Here is a 22,491-nt window from a genome sequence, read left to right as displayed (position 1 = left end):
AGCCAACTGAAACTGGTTGCATGAAGAGTATACAGAGCAAGAAAACCAAAGTTAGGATTGGCTTCCGGAATGTTCGTACCATATTAGAGAAAGAAGAACAGGCTATAGACACTATATTAGGAATAAATGACTGCAGATATGCAGAACATGACTAATTTAGTGATGAGACAATCATATACTCAAGCAGAAAAGATGGTAAATAAATGCAATTTTGAGTCAACCAGCAGCAAAGTCAACAGAAACAAAGAAGTAATAAAAAAGGTCACAAAAACAACAGCTAGAACTTTCTTGAAAATATGACAGAAGACGCTGAGAAAACAGCAACAGGACACCAGGTGGGTTATATTTTTCAGATTATAATAAGAAAAGTCAGGTATTACCAGAAACTAATCGGACAAGAAAGAAAAGCACGTATACCAGGAAGAGACATGGGAATCATGGAATCGCCCAGATCCAAACACGAGAGCAGAAATACCCGAAGGAAACGCAGACTTAGAAATCAATACATACGAACCAACATTGACTTTCCACAAATTCTATTTAAAAATAAACTTTGTTAAAGTAGTCATAACAACAAAGTTTATTTTTCAATAAAATATTTGGAAAGACACTATATATTTTGGGCCAATTTTTGTAGCAAATGATGCTAATAATAAATTTCTAAAATATTAAGAAATTCTAAACCTTCTATGATGGTCAAAATCCTACCTCTCTGCGGTTTAAATTGAGAACAACTGACAATGTGTAGAAGATTTCAATATTGCAGCATCTAAAGTCAACAGACATTAAGAGTCGCTTTGAGTCTGCATTTTATAGTTTTGGTTCCCGTAATGAACGCCTGCATACAGTTTGAATATATTTTAATGCATTTTCCTGATTGTCACAAAAGTGTTTACAAAAATTTCAAATAAAAGAACCAAATGAAAATGAAATGTATGCAACGCAGATTCTTTGTTTCATAATTCTATAATTTGGCCGATGCATGTGTTTATGAAAAAGAACATTACAAACAAGCTATAAGTATTTCGACAAATTTATCTTCTGGGGGAAAAATATCAACTTGAAGTTAACTCGATCTTTCGTGCTAATGGAAATAGCACACAAGGTCGACAAATATTTTTTCCATATCTAGGACGTCCCTCCTTTTCACTGTAAACGTAAATAACATTTGGTCACTGTTTACTTGAAATCTTCATTCCCTACATTTTTTTTAAAAATTCTGTCTAATGGCTTCTTTTGAAGTTTCACGACATGGAACATTATTCTGTCGATCTTGTTTTTTTTTTTTTTTTTTTATTATTATTATTTTCTTTTTTCTTTTTTTTTTGTTTGGTATTTTTGATATCATTATAATAAAATAGTTCCAACTTCCTTATATGTTTTAAACAAAATAAAAAATTAACATATATTTTTTTGGAAATTCTTATTTCAAGAACAACAATGCTTACTCAAGCATTGTTGTTAATAATAGTTATTCTTTGTGAATATGTGTCATTAGAATCTCTCTGCTAAAGATTGTCAAATTTACGAGCATAACAAATTATTTGTTATAGATAGACAAAATTGAAATGAATTCATTTTCAAGACGTGCATTTAAAATCTTCAAAATCTTTTAATAAAGCAAGGCAAAGCTTCGTAAAAAGCCATACACAGTCTAGTGGAAGCACTGCTTTATGATTTAATAACATTCTCATACACATAAACAAAACAAAAAAAAAAAAGATCGGGTATGCATTCTACCTCATTTAAGAGCATTTTACGTAAATCGTAAAAAAAAAAACTTTAAAAAGCAAATTCATGCTTTCTCTCGCACTGACTTTCATCCTCCTCTTATGAAATTCAATTTTATAAAATATTTATCCAAACCTTGTATGATTGTCTTTTGTCTTCATCTGGAAGCAACAAATTGTTCTTCAAAGTCCTAAGTCAAAACTCCCTCTTCAAACACTTTTCTGTCAGGTACATGAGCAAAGTACTTAGGCCCAAAGTCTAGACTTTTATCTCGACCAAAAGGCCGAGTTCTATTTCAGCAATTTTTACGAGCTCAGAAACACTATACGACCATGGCCCTCATCAGTCTCTTCAACATTCTATATGGTAAACATGGGTTTTCTACCTCTGATCACAAGATGTTTGCAAAAAGCAAAAGCAGAAACCGAAAACTCAATTTAATTCTGCATGCAGGATTCTAAAAGCACTAATATGAAAGTAACTTATTTGAAGAAAACTCTCTAATACATTTACGAATGGAAATTGTACACCAGGTCAACAAAGTAAATATCTCTAAATATCTAGGACGTCCCTGCTTTTAATTGTAAACGTGGATGACCTTTGGTCAGTATTTCTTTGAAATCTTAACTCATTATAGATTTTTTTCAAATCTCTCTACTGGCTTTTGGGGTTTTACGTCAAAACATACGTAGAACATTATACTGTCCATCTTGTTTGTTTGTTTGTTGGGTATTTTTCATAATTTATCATTTAGTGTCCACTTCCTATTATTTTTTTAACAAAATAAAAATTATATCATTTTGGAGGAAATTCTTATTTCAAGAAACAACTCAAGTATTTAGTATTAAATCTTAGTTATACTTTGTGTGCCATTAGGATCTCTCTGTTGAAGATTTGTTAAAATCATAAGTATTAGTGTTTTGTAGAACTCAGATAAGGGTAGACCATATTATAATTCTACTCATAATGTCAAAGTCAAGACGTAATATTTTTTTTTTTTTTGGAAATCAAGGCAAAGCTTCGCCAAAAGCCTAGAGAAGGCACTGCTATATGGTCTAATAACATCCTCAAGCAAACAAACTAAAAACTATAGATAACATTCATTATTCCTTTTTTTATTTAAATCTTTTTTTTTAAAACACACACACACACACACACACACACCCTCACACACACAATCATGCTATCTCTCGCTCCGACTTTTACTGTTTTTTAAAAATTCTATTAAATAAAATATATATCCAAACCTTGTATGATTATCTGGAAGCAACAAATTGATCTTCAAAGTCCAAAGTAAAAACCATCTCTTTTTACACTTTGCTGTCAGCTAATATAAATGAGCAAAACTCGGAGTCATTATCATCAGTTTCTACACTTTGCTCTCAGTCACATTGCCTAAGCCCGACCAAAAGACCAACGCCGAGTTCTATTTCAGCAATATTTATAAGCTCAGATCTAGAAACATTACGACCTAAACCGATCATCAGTTTTTTCAGTTTTTTATCTATGGTAATCACAGGATGTTTGGGGAAAAAAAAAACAAAAACAAAACAACTAGAATAATCGATTTAATTTTTCATGCAAGAGTTTGGTAAGTTATTAAAACAAAAGAATTTCATTGTCATTGCCAAGAAACCTATTTATATTATTCCAAGTTACCGATAATTTAGAACGTTTAACCTTAAAGTTCTAAGCCTATAGACATAATCAGGTAGTCTAGGTTTCCTTGTTTTCGTCGTTCTAATTAACGGTCACTGAGATCAGATAAGGGATCTCACCCAAAAAAGTATAAATAGAGGAAACAAATTACAAAGAGTCAACATTATTCAAAACAACTAACACCATGCTTCTACAAGTTGTATTCCTCCTCGGTCTGGTGGCCTCGCCCATTCTGGGCCTCATTGGCAAATGTTCTCAACCTATGTCTGATTCCACCACCATCTACGACTTTTCCTTGCCAAACATTTTCAAGACTGGAACCATCAATTTCGCCGACCTCCGGGGCAAGGTGATTCTGGTGGTTAATGTGGCTACATACTGTGACCATACCCCACAGTTTCTGGGACTGAATGCTCTGCAGAAAGAATTCGGAAGTGATCTCCAGATTATTGCAGTACCTACCGACCAGTTTCATTATGTAAGTCTGTTTCTTATTTTCAAGTATATGTTATGGCACGCCGATTGGTTCAAAATTATTTTCTGCACAACGATCATGATTTTATACACGAGCTAGGAGAAAAATATACACGAGTAAAATAAAAATGCACGTATCGGTAAAAATTGCACATAGTTTAAAAGATTTTTACACAAACATAACGAAAAATGCACGAATCCGAAATTTTTTACACGATTAAAGGGTTTAATATGCACAAACAAAAATCGAAAATTGCACGAGCAGAGGAAACTAAAAATTACACAAACAATTTTACTGCGCATACAGCTGCGCATATCATTACTATGCACATAGAATATTCATAGTGTTCTTGGTTTTCTGTACTCTTTATCTCTTCATGTATGCTAAGCTGAATGTTATCGAGAATGGAAGTTGCTTTTTTACAATCCGATTTCGAATGAAGTGTTTCCATCTGATCTATGCGAGAGTATTTAAAAGCTTTTTGAAAATACTATGTTTTTCTTATATGACCGAGATCAAGGATGTATTATATGATGCCGGACAAAAATTGTAACAAGAATGAATCCATCGGTACGTTTGTGCTACAATGCGGGGTAAAAAAAAAAGTACCATTGCGTATGATGCACTCGACTCCGAACTAAAAGTACCTAACGATGAACGTACAGTACGGCTGACAAGGATCTTGATTTTAAAAAATCATTTGAGGAGATTTTTTCCCCATTTCGGAATAGGAAATTAAATATTCAGTTGGCTGGATATATACAAATGTGTACATTTTTAAATTTAAAAAGTGAGGATGACCTTAGATGTACACAACGTAATTTTAATGTCAAACATAAAAATATTTTATTTCTATTTACATATGTATCCAAACTTATAAAATATCCGATATCAATTTTGGTTGGATATCTGTAGCCTACTTTTTGTCATGATTTTTTCCATGATATTTTATATTTTCAGTTATAAACTTCGAAATAAAAACAAGATATTTCTTGTAAGCGTTGCCGTAATTCGTAATGGCGATTACTTGATAAATATGTTTTCATTTTTAATAAAAAAGAAAAAAGGACCAGATAAACGGAGAATATACTTATATACTCTATGTACATGCGCTTTTGTGTTTTGTTAATTAAATTTGTCCAAATGAAATAACAAAACTCTACTCAAATAATCCTAGCTATGGAAAAACACATGATCAGTGGCGGACCTGGCTCGTGGATCGACTGGAGTCCCAATATAAATTTATTTAAGTTTCAAATCGTTGAACCATAATGACACATCAAGACTTTTAAAACATTGTGAACTAGTGCTAATTGTAACGGGGACCGTTACAGATGTTCCCCAAATGCTCCCCATCTCCCTTTTTGTGCCATATTCCCTGTAAGCTTCATTAAATAAGACAAACTCTATACATTTGAGACTTTAACAACGTTTACCCAGAAGGGTACCAAGTTCATTCAAATTTTAGCATTACACGCGTGCGCATGTGAATGCATGTGCGTAATGACCATATCATCTTGTCTACACAATCTATATACTTTAATATACTAAATATTAATGTATTTAATCTAAAAGTATTAAAACATATACTCATTCAAGTGTATTTTTGATTTTACTCATTTCACGTGCACGCACGTGCATACATGACCATGGTGGCATACCTTCTTGTAGAAGTTCATTACATCTATCTATGTTCTAAATCCCACTCCGTTTGGTTGAAAACCAAGGGAGTTATAGCTGATTAAAATTTCAGCCAATCAGATTGCAGCGTACGTTCACGCACGTGTATGGATGTGCATGGTGACCATACCTTCTTGTAGAAGTCCATTATATCTATCTATGTTCCAAATCTCATCCTGTTTGGTTGAAAACTAAGGGAGTTATAGCTATTTAAAGTTTCAGCCAATCAGATTGCAGCGCACGTACACGCACGTGTATGGATGTGCATGGTGACCATACCTTCTTGTAGAAGTCTATTATATCTATCTATGTTCCAAATCCCATCCTGTTTGATTGAAAACCAAGGGAGTTATAGCTATTTAAAGTTTAAGCCAATCAGATTACAGCGCACGTGCATGCACGTGTTTTCATGAAAATTGTTATATATCGTGTTGTAGGATATCCTAATGCATGGCTATGTACAAAATTTCAAAGGATTTCATCAAAAAACAAGAAAGATATTGAGACTTTAGTTTCAGCCAATCAGAGCGAAGCGCATGTGCATGCGCGTGAGATCTTGCTATTTTGATCATGTCATATTGTCTATGCTACTACTATATCCTTATATTATGAGTCTCAAAGCATTTCATTAAAAAGGTAAAAATTTACGCCTTTATCAATTAAATCGGTCATTTCATGTGTTGCTTGTGCGCGCTCTTGCAAGCACGTGCACACAAAATTGCATGTTGACAATGTCATCTTATCTACATTTATAATATGTCTATATATTCTAAATATCAAAGCATTACATATAAAAATGTAAAAGTTACGGCAATTTCAAGCATATTGGTCATTTCACGTGTTGCACGTGCGCGCTCTTGCAAGCACGTGCGCGCAAAATGACCTTCGTTCCGCAAATCTACATAACATGCCTACTTACCCTAAAAAGGTTTCCCCTTAATCGGATGTGTACTTTACAAGATCATTCGCGGACAAAATTTTCCCGAGAAGAAAAATAATAATAACTAGTGCTAATTGTAACGGGGACCGTTACAGATGTTCCCCAAACGCTCCCCAAGTCCCTTTTGGTGCCATATTCCCTGTAATCTCTATTAGATAATAAATACTTTATGGAATTTAGACTTAATCAAGGTCTTCCCAGAAAAATACAAAATATATTTAGAAATAGGCATTGCACGCGTGTTCATGTGCGTAACGACCATATTATCTTGTCTACACTATCTCAAATTTTAATATACTTAAAATCAAAGCATTTAATCCAAAAGTATTAAAAAATACACTCAATCGAGTGTATTTATAATTTTACTCATTTCACGTGCACGCACGCGCAAGCACGTGCATAATAACTACACTTTCTTGTAGGAGTCCCTTATATTTATCTATGTTCTAAATCAAATCCTGTTTGGTTGAAAAACAAGGGAGTTATAGCCATTTGACGTTTCAGCCAATCGGATTACAGCACACATGCATGCGTGTGATTTCATAAATTTTTATCTTTATCGTATTGAAGGATATCTAAATGAATGACTATATTTTAAAATTCGAAACATTTCCTCAAAAAACAAAGGAGATATTGCCATATAAAGTTTCAGCCAATCAGATTGCAACACACGTGCATGCGCGTGATTTCATGATTTTTTCTATATCATATTTTAGGATATCCTAATGCATGACTATGTTTTAAATTTCAAAGCATTTCGTCAAAAAACAAAGCTATATAGCCATTTAAAGTTTCAGCCAATCAGATTGCAGCACGCGTGCATGCGTATGCTTTCATGAATATTTTTATATATCATGCTGTAGACCTTCATAATGTAGGACTATGTTCAAAATTTCAAAAGATTATGACAAGAAACAAGAAAGATATTGAGACTTTAGTTTCAGCCAATCAGAGCAAAGCGCACGTGCATGCGCGTGAGATCTTGCTATTTTGACCATGCCATCTTGTCTATACTACTAATGTATCCTTATATTATGAGTTTCAAAAAAATTCTTCCAAAAAAAGAAAAGTTACAGTAATATCCATTATATTGGTCATTTCTCGTGTTGCACGTGCGCGCTCTTGCAAGCACGTGCGCGCAAAATGACCTTCGTTCGGCAAATCTACATAACATGTCTACTGACCCTAAAAACATTTTACCTTAGTCGGATGTATAGTTTACAAGATCACTCGAGGACAAAATTTTCCCAGGAATAATAATAATAATAATAATAATAAGAAACAGAGTAAAAACAATATGTTCCCCAACTTCGTTTGGGGAACATAACTAGTGCTAATTGTAACGGGGACCGTTACAGATGTTCCCCAAACGCTCCCCAACTCCCTTTTGGTGCCATATTCCCTGTAAACTTCATTAAATAAGACAAACTCGATGCATTTGAGACTTTACCAACGTTTACCCAGAAGTGTACCAAGTTCATTCAAATTTTAGCATCGCACGAATGCGCATGTGAATGCATGTGCGTAATGAGCTATCATCTTGCCTATACAATCTATATATTTAAATGTACTAAATATTAAAGTATTTAATCCAAAAGTATTAAAAAATACGCTCATTCAAGTGTATTTTTTATTTTACTCATTTCACGTGCACGCATGTGCATACATGAGCATGGTAACCATATCTTCTTGTAAAAGTCCATTACATCTATCTATGTTCTAAATCCCACCCCGTTTGGTTGAAAACCAAGGGACTTATAGCTGTTTAAAGTTTCAGCCAATCAGATTGCAGCGCACGTACACGCATGTGTATGTATGTGCATGGTGACCATACCTTCTTGTAGAAGTCCATTATATCTATCTATGTTCCGAATTCCATCCTGTTTGGTTGTAAACCAAGGGAGTTATAGCTATATAAAGTTTCAGCCAATCAGATTGCAGCACACGTGCATGCGCATGCTTTCTTGAAAATTCTTATATATCAGGCTGTAGATCTTTATAATGTAGGACTATGTTCAAAATTTCAAAGGATTATGACAAGAAACAAGAAAGATATTGAGACTTTAGTTTCAGCCAATCAGAGCGAAGCGCACGTGCAAACGCGTGAGATCTTGCTATTTTGACCATGTCATCATGTCTATACTACTAATATATCCTCACATTATGAGTTTCAAAGCAATTCATCAAAAAATAAAAAAAGTTGCCGCTATATCGATTATATTGGTCATTTTACGTGTTGCACGTGCACGCTCTTGCAAGCACGTGCGGGCAAAATGACCTTCATTCCGCAAATCTACATAACATGTCTACTTACCCTAAAAATATTTTACCTACATCGGACGAACAGTTTACAAGATCATTCCCGGACAAAAAAGTACCCAGGAAGAAGAAGAAAAATAATAATAACTAGTGCTAATTGTAACGGGGACCGTTACAGATGTTCCCCAAACGCTCCCCAACTCCCTTTTGGTGCCATATTCCCTATAAGCTTCATTAAATAAGCATTTGCATTTGAGACTTTAACAACATTTACCCAGAAGTGTACCAATTTCATTCAAATTTTAGCATTGCATGCGTGCGCATGTGAATGCACGTGCGTAATGACCATATAATCTTGTCTTCACAATCTATAGATTTTAATATACTAAATATCAAAGTATTTAATCCAAAAAAAATAAAAAAGACGCTAATTCAAGTGTATTTTTGATTTTACTCATTTCACGTGCACGCACGTGCTCACATGAACATGGCGACCATACTATCTTGTAGAAGTCCATTACATCTATCTATGTTCTAAATCCCACCCCGTTTGGTTGAAAACCAAGGAAGTTATAGCTGTTCCATGTTTCAGCCAATCAGATTGCAGCGCACGTACATGCACGTGTATGCATGTGCATGTTGACCATATCTTCTTGTACAAGTCTATTATATCTATCCATGTTCCAAATTCCATCCTGTTTGGTTGAAAACCAAGGGAGTTATAGCTATTTAAAGCATAAGCCAATCAGATTGCAGCACACGTGCATGCACGCGTTTTCATGATAATTGCTATATATCTTATTGTAGGATATCCTAATACATGCCTATGTTTAAAATTTCAAAGGATTTCGTCAAAAAACAAGAAAGATATGGAGACATTAGTTTCAGCCAATCAGAGCGAAGCGCACGTGCATGCACGTGAGATCTTGCTTTTTTGACCATGTCATCTTGTCTATGCTTCTTATATATACTTCTAATAGTAGTTTTAAAGCATATCATCAATAATTTAAATAGTTACGTCTGTATCAACTATATTGGACATTTCTCGTGTTGCACGTGCGAGCTCTTGCAAGCACACGTGCATGCACATGCTTTCATGATATTTTTTTATTACGGGCTTTAGATCTCCCTAATGGTTATGACTATGTTCAAAATTTCAAATGATTTTATCAAAAAACAAGAAAGATATTGAGACTTTAGTTTCAGCCAATCAGAGCGAAGCGCACGTGCTTGCACGTGCGATCTTGCTATTTTGACCATGTCATCTTGTGCATACTACTCATATATCCTTACATTATGAGTTTCAAAACATTTCGTCTAAAAATAGAAAAGTTACTGTTATATCCATTATTTATTGGTCATTTCAAGTTTTGCACGTGCGCGCTCTTGCAAGCACGTGCGCGCAAAATGACCTTGATTCCGCAAATCTACATAACATGCCTACTTACCCTAAAAAGGTTTCACCTAAGTCGGATGTGTAGTTTACAAGATTACTCGCGGACAAAATTTTCCCAGGAAGAAAAATAATAATAATAAGAATAATAATAATAAGAAACAGAGTAAAAACAATATGTTCCCCAACTTCGTTTGGGGAACATAATAAGAAACAGAGTAAAAACAATATGTTCCCCAACTTCGTTTGGGGAACATAACTAGAAAGTCTGCTATTGCAAGCAATAGCAAATGTCGCCCCGTACTGGACAAGACATTCATTTTTATCATCACTAAAACAATGGTCCATTAGCTAAGCTTGGACAACCATCGAGTCGTATCAGTCCTTTCCGTTGGAAACGGAAGACCTTAATTGGGTACATCCCATTTTATTTTTAGAATCGGTAGGAGAAGAAAGTAGTGCAGGAAAAAATTACAAGTTCCTAAATTTGCAGACTTGCATAAAAGAAATTGGGCAGATGTACTGAACTGAGCCTCATACTTGTTAATTGGCAGTATCTTAACTACCAAAAAAGCTTGGCAAATGTAATTTTTTAAGAAGATCAGCCGAATTATTTTGTGTATTATAACGCCAGTTAGAACTCTGAAATTTCACTTTCATTTTTAGAGGTTCTGCCGGAAAACGAATCTGACATGCCACCTTCAATTCGAGCATTTCTGCATTGTACAGGGCTGATGTTTCTTATGAGATGATAAATCATGTGTAAACTTTCTCAGTTTAGCGGAATCGTGAACATTTTCGGCGAGATGAATGTTTTGTTTACAGTAGTGATCAAGGCTTAGCGCACTTGTAGGAGCGGATCATAGGATTTATGAATGAATAAAAACTATGGAAATAACGTACCAATTTTCTAATTTATACCTGCACTATCTAATGAAATTAATAATATACAAGTTATAGATATACAAAAAAATGCGAAATGCTAATAAATGCAGTTGACAATCGTTATTTTATATATAGATAAAATAAAATAATTATAAAATCTAGAGACAAGACAGAAGAAGAATGAAGGTTGGCAAACTATGAAATCACATCAGGAGAACTGAATTTTATGAATGAAACTTTTAAAACGTTACTTGTAAGTTGTATATGTTAGATATGTGTATTCTAAGTGGCAATGCGCTTCAAAAGGGGGGGGGGTCGTCTTGAACATAGTACCTTACGTTTGAACGGTAAGGGCTAGGGCTTTCGTATTTCAAATATGTAATCCTTGTGAAAAGAACTTTTATTGGACACGAAGAACTTTGACCCTTTGACCTAGACCTTGGAGAACACATGTGTACATCTTAACCTTTTTTCTGTTTCGTTTCTATGACAACTGTGAGCGACTCATTACAATTATTTTAAAAGTAAAAATCACTTTGACACATTGCAAGGAATTAACATTGAAAGTTTCAAAACGATTGCTTGAGTAGTTATTGAGAAAATCGAAATTAAAGAATTTTAACATTCCCCTGGTTTCCATGGCAATAATCGAGTATTTGAAAATTTTAAATGCAAGGCGCACAACTACAGATACTAATCATTAAAATAAAAAGAGTTTCATTACGAACGTTTAAGGGACCAGAGAGAACACTCTCGGACAAAATTCGTCGCTTTTTACAGGTTTCCATGGCAACGGTAGACATATTGGAACTGAACGACCTCACTGCACAACTACAACCAGTGATCGTTCTTTGAGGAAAGTTTCAGGAAGATTGCCCCAGCCGTCTCCGAGAAACAGCCTGGATAAAAAAAACATGCGTACAATATCAATATGTCGTCCCCGACTTCGTTCGGGGCGACATAATAATAAGAAACAGAGTAAAAACAATATGTTCCCCAACTTCGTTTGGGGAACATAATTACTAAATACATCTACATACAATGTTACACATAAATAAAATGGGAATGGATACTGCAGTTTGATAATAAATGGAAAGAATATAGAACTTGTTTTATCATTCTTGAAAAATGCAAATAAATCATGTTCCAAATAGAGCACAATTTTTGCAAATATTTTCAAAGACAACAAATTCTCTTTACATTTAGAATTCGTATTCACAAAATTTTAATAATTTATTATTTCCCAAACACTAAATTTAATTTTTTTGTAATAACACTTTTCAATCCAAATCTATGGCCTATGGCCCAAATCTATAACAAGAACATGACTGTATAATCATAAAATGAAATTAATCGGCAAACGGGCCTGTAGAAGTCCCCCCTCCACCCTACTTTTTTCTGAGTATTATAGACTTTGCAACAGTAAATTTTCCTTATATGCTGGTTGACCCCCTAACCTTCAATTTTTAAATGTTGTTAGGTCGAGCGCAAATTCCAGGATATGGACGGTTAATTACAATATTTATCGTTATAGTTTTAGGTTGAATTGCAATCCTGGTTTCGATCGAATACTTCATGTACGCTTAAATTCAAAGAAAAATATTTCAGCCAATAGCATCAGGAGGGGCATGTCCCTCCCCCTTTACGTTTTCTTTTCTTTGGCATACATAACCTTTTTCTATCGTAAATATCCACTGAAAAGCCTCATCCCCTTTTTTGTTTGGTAGTTTAAATCTAAGTAATATATGCTTATGTGTTTCGAAAAGAAGGTGGAATATTGAAGGTGCCTCACTACCTCAACGAAATAGGATTTTCGAGTTTGGACACCCCCCCCCCGCCTTTTTTTTCGCTTGTCATGCAATTAGGCTTTTCAGGTAATTTGTCAAAAAAAATTCTAACCCCCTCCCCACTATCAAAAGCGATGCTTTACCGATATTATATGTGTCTGTATATTATAATTTTTAATTGTTTTAACTCCTTTATATGCATTTTACCTATTCAAAGCAAACTCGATAAAAACATAATATATTAAGCTTAAATTCACATAACTAAAACGACTACAATTTACATACAATTTTCTACATTTACATGGATATTTATGAAATCACTACACATTGTTCAAAATTAAAGACTGCATGTTCTACTTTGTCACATACATAGTTATATAAAAAAATTAATAATTATATTCGATCGTTTCAATATAAAACTTAAAGTTGCGCAAATATTTGCCTTATTTTTATTTTTTACTGTTTATTTCCAAAAAGTTTTCTGTCAAATTCCACAACCCAGATGATCGCAACAATGCTTCAAAATCTCTGTATGAATTGCTAGTAATCCTTAATCAAAAGGTATTATTGATGTGTCAAATAACTATAAATCGATTAGCGTGCAGGTGTCTTTCATTCCATCACCAGCAGGGAGGGTTCTCTCTATATGAAAAGGTCACGCATCCACATCCTTAATTATTACAGACGTACTCACAGTGGGTGGTGGAGGAGAAGAGTTTGATTTGTTGTTAACTGTCTTGTATTACATCACATGCTGTTTTTATTAATTTTTATGAAGACCTTTACTGTATCAATATTTTACACTTTCAAAAGAAATTGCTATATAGACAATGATAGAGGAATGACACAATTTAAAAATCTAACAATTAAACAAACAACTGGTAATGTGCATCCCTTTTACGTTATTTATACATGTGTAGAATGTTTTTTAATCGGGGGTGTTCATATTCCATACTTAAGATTGTGTGTAAATTTATACATGTATAAATTATTAAAACACATTGTACATATTGTTGAGAGTCGGAATTCCAAAAGACTGAATCCTTTTTAAAAAGATTAAATAAATATTACTAACACATTACTAATCCTTTAGGATAAATTTATAGGTACACATGTTTCAAGCATTCAAGCCACCCTGAGCTGTTCTCTAATGAATATTAATGAAATGTGCGCAATGAGGATGCGTCGTATATTATGTCGATGTTGTATTCTCACTCGTGCAGTTTTCGTTTTTACGTTTGTGTAATTTTTTCACTATATCGTGTAAATATTTTGTTGATTGTGTAGTTTTTCTGTAGTTTGTGTAAATTTCAATAACTTTGTGTATACATTTCTCACTTTGTGTAAGTTTTTACTTACTCGTGTAATTTTTGTTTAAGGTCGTGCAGAAAATAATTTTGAACCAATCGGCGTGCCATAATATGTCGTTTGACAAGTAATTTAATTTTAGATAAATAAGTGTGTTGTTTGTATGCTTGTTTTTCTGTTACTAACTTGCAAGAATCCATTTAAATATTGCATCTGTTCAATTTTTGATGCTTAAAGAGATGTTAATGTCTTACATTGTAAATGACAATCTGTTTGTTTGACTGTGTTTTGAAAGTCATTGTTTGATTTACAGGAGGAGCCCGGTGCAAATGGAACCGAGATCATGAATGGACTGAAATATGTCAGACCCGGAAATGGGTTTATCCCGGCTTTCCCTCTCACCGCTAAAACAGAAGTCAATGGTATCCATGAACATAAGATGTTTACTTACCTAAAAGTAAGGGAATTTATCATTGTGTAAATTTCCTAGATTCTAAAAGCCTGATAACTTCCGTTTCTTTATTCACCGAAACATTTTAGGTTTGTCTTGTCTACATGAGGACCCTTTTTATCATGATATTCTGGAATTTGGAATTCATATTTTACATACATGTATATAACATATTTAATAAATTTAACACTTTCTCATCGTCGTCAAAAAAGTTCACTAGAGATATGGAATATTTTTAGTGTGGCCTTGAAATGTACCTACATGAATATAACAAAATACTCAAGATGTACAAGAGGATAACTTTTATTTCAATTCAATAAAGAATAAATTACCGGTATATAATAATACATTTTTTTTAGAAATACTGTGAACCTACAGATGAACTGTTTTATCCCGGACTGACCTACCAAGGGAATAAAGTTCACGATATCCGCTGGAATTTTGAGAAAATTCTCATTGATAGGACCGGTAAACCTGTAAAGAGGTATAACGTCTACGTACTTCCGGCCGATCTTCGTGACGACATCCGGGCTCAGATTCAGGGGGCTGAACAACATGAACACAAACTTCCGGTCCTTGGATCATTCATTGGTTGAGGATTATAAATAATTATTTTAACAATTTAAAAAAACAATCAAAATTTTTCATGTTCGAGTGTATTCATTACGATTAAAATCATTAAACGTCTTTTTAAATTAAATTGTTTTCGTTTTTGTTTCGTACGGAGAAATTGTAGATCTATAAATCATGTAACGGCCTTTTTACAGAGGTGAAAAAATTTTTCCCTTACGTATTCCCTGGTTTATTTCTTCATTTGTTTCGGTACAAATTTCGTATTTACTATGACAGAATCAGTAGAAGGTTCCCTAAACGCAAATGCAATTCAGTAAGTGGCTAAATTTGTCATACATGCAATGTTTAAGTTTGAAGACACATGAAACTGGAATTTTAGTGAATGAGGTGTTTGAAAAGGACCCATTTAAAATGTGCATTTGACATAAAGCAATTTTATATAACAATTCAGGAAGGAAATAAAAAACATTAAAAGAGTTCAATATATTTGACCAGAAGAGCTTTTGGGATGTTGTTATGTGAACAATTTTCAAAATGCTCCCCCTCGATTCTACAGTTTCAATAAAATTCTGGAAGAAAATGTCCATACCTACTAAGATAAAAACTCTGTTCATTCATTCCTTTTATTTAATATTCATCTACGTCTTTGTAACAGATATCTTAATTTTTTTCACATAAAAATATAAAAATATCCAAGTACATGTAATTTGATTTTCAAATTAATTAAACAAAAGATATAAAATGTATTAATTCATTGACAAAAGAAAAGTTTGTTACATTTTTAGATGATCGCGCTATGGTCATCGCACAATCGAATCATCGCACCATCGCTTCCTCTTGCCATCGCATCGTCGTAGCCCCGCTATCGCACCGGTACCATTGCTTCCTCGTCAATGCTTCATCGTCATTGAATCGTCGCGATATCGCACAAACAACTCATACCTCTAAAGTGCAATGCTGCGATAGTGAACTACATAGATCTGTTTGGATTCTCTACATGTGTGTCACTTTGATATCCTCCTATTGTATGGATTTAAGCATAGCTAATTCATTAATTCTTCCGACACAATTTTCATCGAGATAAAAGGCGGAGGGGTCCTTATGAACACCAAAAGTGACTTGGCTGAGCATTATGGCCCAGGGGCGTCAATAAAATTAATACATTGTATAATATTTAGTTGAAATACTGCAATATCAATCCAATGAAAGCAATTAACACATATAATGAACTTTTCTTATAATCCATCATGTATCAAAATAATCTTCACACATACTACAAACTCCATAACTAAAGATATGTATGTGAAGTGGTTTACCGGGAAATGCTCTTTAAATTATAAGACATAAAGGAAAAGAAACGTGATTCAGAATACTTACTACGACAATAATGTCAAATCCAGGGCAGGTAGATAAATGGAATTGCATTTGCTGGCCACGTGTCATCTACATGTAACTGTAATGTGAGAGGACGTTATTTATTTATATGTGAGGTGTCTGCAATGGCTACTACCTTAATCCTTATATCTGTACTTTCTTTTCTCATTTTCTGGTTTGTATTTTGGCGTAAGAAAGGGAACCTTCCTCCTGGACCACTCCCAGTTCCTTTCTTGGGGAATTTAATTCTGTTTAAAAAAAATCCGCATGGATACAAAGCTTATACAAAACTTGCGGAGGAATATGGAAATATTTACACTCTTCACTGCGGATCTACTCTAATAGTTATTTTAAACGGATATGACGCAATCAACGAAGCTTTCGTGAAACAGGCAGATGTCTTCACAGACAGACCTCAGCTGTTTGTACCATTGATTGGTGTTTCCAAAGGAACAGGTATGGACATTTTCCCTTGAAATAAAAATTTACCTTTACTCTAATTTACTGGTATTTTTATTAGTCTCACTGCCCTTTCATTATAAAATTGTTATAAAATTGTATTTTGTCGTTAGATTTCATTTTGTTTTGTTTTGCTTCTTTTTTAAACTTTTAAATCTAAATGACCTGAATTAATTTGTTCAGCTGAATTACCTCTTACGAGGGGTATTTCAAAAGTCCTGAGAACTGTTTAATAAAAAATTAACTGTTTTACGGATATATATTTGAGTTTGATATCATTGGAAAGAACAGAAAAACATACACATATTGTGACGTCACTTTATAATTTTCATGACGTAATATCTCCTAAAATGACGTCACAATATAGAATGTTTAGCATACTGAAAATTCGCGTTTTTATCCACATGGCACGATTAAAAGTGCTGCCAAAGGCTTATTTGAAAAAAATATTTCAAAGAAAATTTTTATTTGCAAAGAAGTAGAGTAGGACTATGGTACTGCTTATCAACAATTCTATATTTCATTGTTTGATTTGTTTACTAGCATGGATTATGTCCGGTTATGCTATCATCGACATTCATTCAAGATTTTAAGTTACATGATACGAAAGGATTTTCGGTCTTTTATATAGTTCTCCATTGTATGAAATAAAACATTTTCAGTATAAAACTGAACTATATTAATGCAGTTTTCAACAATTATATTTTGAGTAACAGTACTTTTACAGTTTACAAATAAAATGTACAAAAGTCTTGCCCCTGACTTGTTTCTGTGCGTATTTTTTCTTATTAATTCAACTTCGGCGACCCAAAACTCACTACTGCTTTTGACTTTTGACTCCAAAAAAGGTTTATAAGTTACACAGACATGTAGAATCTTATTTAATTTCCATGAATTAATTTTTGCGAATATGTAGAGGTACGGTGGGGTTAGAACTGCGCCCGCGCCGTTTTGGATTTTACGAGAAAATATGGGGCACACTTACCTTAACTTCATTTGAGCCTTCAACAATCCCACAAATCTGGTTAATACACCTGACGAATTGATGCCATCAAATTTTGTAACATGATCGTCTATTTTTCTTTGATTGCCAACTTTGCATTATTCTCACAGTTAGGTCTGTTTTACGCTATATTTTCAGCAAGATTCGATAAAAACATGCTATGTTTGACAATTGCTTAAACAATTTCAGAACAAGAAGATCTCCGAAATAGGCCCCCATATGATAGATTGTAGTCTATGTAAAGATTCTACCAACTGACATTTTTTGCGTAATTCCAACATTTTGAGCACTCAACTGACATTATACATCAGTTTGTTATATACAGAGCCATTTTGCAGGTTTAACATACAATAGTGATCGACCATGGAAAATTCTCAGAAGGTTCGCTTTGCAAGCTTTACGAGACTTTGGAGTTGGGAAAAAGTCATTGGAAGAGCGAGTAAAAGAAGAGGTGAACGTTGTCATGGAAACAATGACAGCAAGCAAAGGAAAACCAGTCAGAGTGAAGCCACTCTTTTTGTCGGCTGCAACTAACATCATTTGCAGTGTAATGTTTGGTGCAAGGTATTGATGAATTTCTGCACTTACTATGTTCACTTATTTTGTATGTCAGGGTGTGTGTATTTTGATGTTTTTCCTACAAGAATCATGCAATTTATAGGTTTCAGTATACCGACGACCGATTTAATGAATTAACAGATGTTCTTGAATCCATTTTTCGTCTCAACGCACCATTTGCAAAGGAAAATTTCTTTCCGTTTACGAGGAACTTTTCTGGCGGGAAAGAGGTACAATATATGTCTTTATTGAAATGAATCATGTAGCATATATAGCTTTGATTAAACAGAAAAGTATCAGTTGCCTTTTCTCTCGTTTTCATCCTAGCTAATAAGGAAAAGAAGCGCTGCTATAGAAAAGGTTAAGCGATATCTTGCTGTGACTATAAAAGAACACGAGGAATCATTTGATCCCGGAGCAATAAGAGATTTTATTGACCTGTACATAAAGGCTTCTCGCGACGACTCAGAACCCGAAATATTTACTGGTATGTTTTTTCGTCACGATACTATTTACATAAAAGTATACTAAGTAATTTTGAGAATACACTCTGTGTTAACAAGTATACTGACACGCAAAAGAAACGCAACAAGCAGTTATCTACTAATGTTTGAATTTTTTAACTAATAATTTTTAGAAAAGAATACAGTTAGGCTAAACTCACTTTTCAGAATATCAGAGATTTGATAAAAATGTTAAATGTTTATCTTTTAACTTTACTAAGTAACATATGACTTTTAAAACACCCCCCTCCCAGCCACTCAATTACAACGTGCAAGACTGTCCTAAACAACATTAGCAGCTTAATTTCTAGGATACAATAGGTTAATCATTATCGAGATCTGAGCGAAGGAATTATTCTTTACCATTTTTAAATGTCTGTTTTTCAGATGATTAGGTCGAATTTTCTCTAATTTAGCGCATTGTAGTAACCCTTGGACTTCCGGTCCAAAGACTATCATTTATGAATAAAATACGTAAGACCCTGTTGAGACGTAATGTAGTGTATTTTTGCATCATCATCTCTCCATCGCCTTTACTTTGTGATTTTTCAGCTAGAGCAATGGAAATGCGCACTTAAGCCATTTTCAAGAAGCTTTAACGTCGTTACGGGAAACGAAAGGAGATTTTATTTTTTGAAATATTGCTGCATTACTTAAGATGAACAGTACACACCCTTAAAACTCCATAATATTGCCAGCTGTTTTGTGAAACATGCAATTTTTGATTTCTGTTATGCAGACTCAAACTTGACTTCCGGTTATGGTATGAAAATCGTTCAACCGTTAAATTACCGATATTTACCAATTTGAAGATATCCATAATTTTAAGATTTAATTTTTTTTACTTTACATAATTATTTCACCCTAAAGTAGGGTGTTGCGTTTCTTTTGCGTGTCAGTATATTACATTATTTTTTTTAGAGGCCAATGTTTATAAAATTATTGTGGATCTTTTCCTCGCGGGAGGGGAGACGACCGGGACAAGTTTAGACTGGTGCCTGCTGTATATGATTACATACCCTGACATACAGACCAAGTGTCAGGAAGAGATCGATTCTGTACGTAAATATAATACAACATCAAGCATAAGACTTCGTATTAAATCCATATGATACATTGATATCTCATTGCATACATATTTTTCTAGTTTATGGTACCGACATATTTAGTTGTCACTAGTATCTCTGCAATATATTTTTTAAAAATATTTTGAAAGGTTGTCGGTAAAAATAGACATGTTGGTCTCGAAGACAGAGGGAAAATGCCGTACCTAGAGGCCACCTTATTGGAAATTCAGCGAATAGCAAATACTTGCATGTATCAATTATACGTATTATTGATTACTACTGATTTTAAATAAATGCCTACCTTCCAACCAAGTCAAATGTTAAACGTAATTTTTCACCTTTCAGTAACTTTCTCTCTTCCACACGTTGCCAAATGTGATACCCAGTTGCTTGGTTTTGACATTCCGAAAGATACCATTATTATAGCAAATCTGTATTCAGCCCACATTGACGAGAAATATTGGGAAGAACCACAAAAGTTCAAACCCGAAAGATTTTTAAACGAGGACGGATCACTCAGACGCAGGGATGCTTTCGTTCCATTTTCCACAGGTGAGACGTGTTTCACCTTCATAAAAAAATTATATTGATTACATAAAAATACATAGGTTTCAAATTATAACCTTTTTCTCGTACAGGTCCCCGTTTTTGCATTGGAGAACCACTTGCAAGGATGGAGTTGTTCTTGTTTTTCACGAACTTGCTACAAAGATTTAGATTTGTGATGGATGATACGGAAAACCCGCCGTCACTGGAAGGAGTTCAGGCCCTTACCTTAACAGCACTTCCTTACCACTTGGTGGCGCTTCCACGATAGATTTTTTTTGTTGGAAATATCTTGCTTTTGCTAAATATAAACTTATTTATGTACAATTAAAGTGTACAAAAATTAAAATATAGACTAAATTATGTTCAATTAAAGTGTATTGCCTAAACGACTGAATACGAGATGCGAGTTTTGTACCTGGTATTCGTTTCTCTGAGATTGATAATATACAAATCTATACAGGTTCAGTTAAGTTATTTTTAACAAGCTAATTCAGAGAATTTGTGTCCCCGCTGAAGGCAAAAAGGGGAGGATGCTCAGATTTGGGGTCGACCCCCTCTCTCCGCCTCCCTCGTATTTGCAGATTTTCACATACATATGTTTACTTCACGTTCTACATTAAAAAAAAACACAAGTGTTTCTAGTTTACCCTCTACTAAAACTTAATTTCAAAATCAATAGGCCTTTTTAGGCCACTGAGTTGTGTAGAATCTAGTCGCCAAAGTTCAAAGGCTTCTCAGAAATTCGATTGGAAATGAAAGTGTTACAGACAGAGAGAAATACAGCCGAACGGAGTTACGGAAAGAAGGATGGTGGGGGACAGAAGGAGTTATGGTGTAACATTTTTAAAATTGCAAAAACTCAAAAGCTTCTAGAGAAATCGCCCGGAAATGAGTTTTACAAACACTCACATAAATGTATGGCAGTGATAAGAGCGTCTACTCTAGAGTCGCGAAGTAAGAAGTTGATCCTTACGTTGTGTGTTCGAATCTCATCGTGGAACGTGGAGACCGGTCCTTCGGATGAGACCGTATAAACCTAGGTCCCGTGTCGCAGTGGGTGCTGCCACGAAAAAGATAACTCCATGCTCAATGGCCCTGAGTGCTGAATATAGGACGAAATTTCAGTTCTGCATCGGCAAGTGGTGGAGTCTCCATATCAGTTAAAAATTTTCGAAAGGGATGTTAAGCAGTACACAATCAATTATAAAATGTATAAACTTGCGACCTTGACCCTTTGATTCTTCTTTAAGCCACAGAGATTTGTGGTTTAAAATATCACTGAAAAAGCTCAAAGGTTAAAGAGACACCGTGACGCACAAAGGGGAAATAGTGAGTATTGAAAAATTTAGATTTTTTACATGACTAAATTCTTCCTCCGTATTTGCGCAGAAAAGTTTATGTTACCATAGTTACCATTTCAACACAGTGAAGGAAAGCTTTTAAGTCTTTTTTGGTAAATTTCAAACACATGATTTTGACTCATTGTGTAACTTGTGTAACGAATTGAGATATCGTGCGGAAACAAAACTGTTAAGCAGACAGATTGTTTAAATTTATTGCGTTGACTTACAATCAATAGAGATCTACAATCAATAGGCCATTGAGAGTTAGATCTATTGTGTACAATTTCATTGCAAAAAATCGAAGGGTTCTCGGGATAATTTAACGCGTGGAAGGGGAAAGCGTTACTCACAGACAGAATTAAGTACAGACGGACAGGCAGCTAGACGGACAGACAGACAAACTGAAATAAATATCCCCTATTTTCAACAGGGGACAAAACTTGTGTAGACTTTACTTTGCCGGTCCCCAGATCCGCAAGATCCTCGTGCTCATT

At 34.2% G+C, this 22,491-nt stretch overlaps 2 protein-coding genes across 2 annotated transcripts; both read left to right on the top strand.

Moving 5' to 3' along the window:
- Positions 1 to 3,574: 3,574 nt before the first annotated feature.
- On the top strand, positions 3,575 to 15,188 carry LOC134253661 (glutathione peroxidase-like). The gene is made up of 3 exons (XM_062736237.1): positions 3,575 to 3,868; positions 14,431 to 14,574; positions 14,928 to 15,188. Exons 1-3 carry the CDS (start codon positions 3,575 to 3,577, stop codon positions 15,162 to 15,164), a joined length of 675 nt encoding a protein of 224 aa, XP_062592221.1. The 3' UTR covers positions 15,165 to 15,188.
- Positions 15,189 to 16,428: 1,240 nt separating this feature from the next.
- On the top strand, positions 16,429 to 20,999 carry LOC134253660 (cytochrome P450 2J4-like). The gene is made up of 8 exons (XM_062736236.1): positions 16,429 to 16,971; positions 18,316 to 18,541; positions 18,639 to 18,765; positions 18,863 to 19,022; positions 19,960 to 20,096; positions 20,255 to 20,351; positions 20,451 to 20,657; positions 20,744 to 20,999. Exons 1-8 carry the CDS (start codon positions 16,641 to 16,643, stop codon positions 20,920 to 20,922), a joined length of 1,464 nt encoding a protein of 487 aa, XP_062592220.1. The 5' UTR covers positions 16,429 to 16,640; the 3' UTR covers positions 20,923 to 20,999.
- The last annotated feature ends 1,492 nt before the right edge of the window (positions 21,000 to 22,491 follow it).

The sequence above is a fragment of the Saccostrea cucullata genome, unplaced genomic scaffold (genome assembly GCF_032062105.1).
Source record: "Saccostrea cucullata isolate Sc308-1 unplaced genomic scaffold, CSIRO_AGI_Scuc_v1 ctg418, whole genome shotgun sequence".
NCBI classification, from domain to species: Eukaryota; Metazoa; Mollusca; class Bivalvia; order Ostreida; family Ostreidae; genus Saccostrea; species Saccostrea cuccullata.
This window is presented reverse-complemented; position numbering and strand designations above follow the sequence as displayed.